Consider the following 1,551-nt stretch of genomic DNA (forward strand, 5'->3'; position numbering starts at 1 on the left):
GCCCAGGAGTTTGAGGTTGCTGTGAGCTAGGCTGACGCCACGGCACTCTAGCCCGGGCAACACAGGAGACTCTGTCTCAAAAAAAAAAAAAAAAAGTGGTTCTGTTATATGGGAGAATAGTTATTAATGACAATGCAGTATTGACAAATTTATCTCCACGGTGTCTCTTTTTCCATGGTTTTATTATAATGAATTTTACTTTCTTGTTCTAGGCTGCTGAAAATATGACAAGCTGACTTTTCTGGAGAAATTCTGATGAGATATGTCAAGCTCTGCAAGAGGATTTGAAGATTGCTTTGTAGTCAAGAATGTACAATGAAATTACTGCATGCATCAATGTAGAAAAATTTTCCTTTTTAAAAGAATTATAAAACCATAGCTTTATAAATCAGTGGAAAGTGGCTTACAGAGAATTATCAGATATGTTTACATCACATCTTACTCACTTTTTTTTTTTTACACCTATAATGCTTTGGCATTGTTATGTTCATATTTATGTATTCCTTATTTATAGCTCTGATAGCTTTAATTTTCTAAGCAGTCTGTCTATCAGATGTGCACATCTGCTGTGCTTGGTTGAAGTATAGTGGAACCCATCAGTAGTGATATGTAGTAGTTATGACTTGTTGACATTTCCATTATAAACTTTAATTTTGAATTGTTTATGCATAAAAACTATGGATTTATGTTGTATTGGGCTGAAAGTTGACGGGATTTCAGCTACCATTTGTGAATTTTGATTTAGATTCATTATGTATATCAGAATCTTGTTTTTTAAAAAATAAGAGCATGGAAAACATTTCTAGTAATCTGCTCTTTAACAAAGAATATTTAGTTTTTTAAACAGTTTGTTGGGCAGTTAATGTGAACCAGATAATTTTTATATTGATTGAAAAATAAAACTTTTAGAAACTTAGATTTTAAAGGAAATGACAGTGCTTAGCTTAGCATTATTTATAGTTTGAATCATTTAAATCTAATGAAAATGTTAGTTGAGAATTTTTTTAAGTTTTATACCATATAAATGAAGGCTAAAAAATGATGTATAAAATGAAACATAGCCAACATGGAAAATTCCTGTTTACTTTTATTACATAAAAGTAATTTAAGTGCTTACCTAATAAATCTTGAATGGTTATTTCATAAATCACTAGATAGGTGGTATGTTTCAACAGATATTTAATATTTTCTGAAGAAATAAGGATTTCCAGTCATCAAACAAAAACTAATCTAATGTTCTGTATCAGGAATTATAAGTGTGGCTTTTTAAAGTCATTTTATGTCATTTTTTTACCCTTAAAGCTATAACTCATCAAAGTGATGATATGAAAATAAATTTTAATATATTGATTCTGTTCCTATACCAGAATCTCAATGATACTTTTTTGGCAAGAATTCAGGATTTAATATGATTTTATTGTTTCTTAAATTTTAGATTTTGTTAGATACCATATAAATGATGGTACAAGCATTCACTCTTTAGTAGCATTTTTTGTTTTTCAAACTGAAGTGGTTTTAATAAGACTTAGTGATATTGAAATAGGACCTTTT

At 29.1% G+C, this 1,551-nt stretch overlaps 1 protein-coding gene across 1 annotated transcript in view; it reads left to right on the forward strand.

The window, feature by feature from the left end:
- The window catches only part of MZT1 (mitotic spindle organizing protein 1), a 32,153-nt gene extending 31,095 nt beyond the window's left edge, over nucleotides 1–1,058 (forward strand). The window contains exon 3 of the mRNA XM_012642156.1: nucleotides 213–1,058. Coding sequence (XP_012497610.1) covers nucleotides 213–236 — 24 coding nt within the window. The 3' untranslated portion in view covers nucleotides 237–1,058. The remainder of the gene's footprint in view (nucleotides 1–212) is intronic.
- Nucleotides 1,059–1,551: the final 493 nt, after the last annotated feature.

The sequence above is a fragment of the Propithecus coquereli genome, unplaced genomic scaffold (assembly GCF_000956105.1).
Source record: "Propithecus coquereli isolate 6110/MARCELLA unplaced genomic scaffold, Pcoq_1.0 Scaffold176, whole genome shotgun sequence".
In the NCBI taxonomy this organism is placed as follows: domain Eukaryota; kingdom Metazoa; phylum Chordata; class Mammalia; order Primates; family Indriidae; genus Propithecus; species Propithecus coquereli.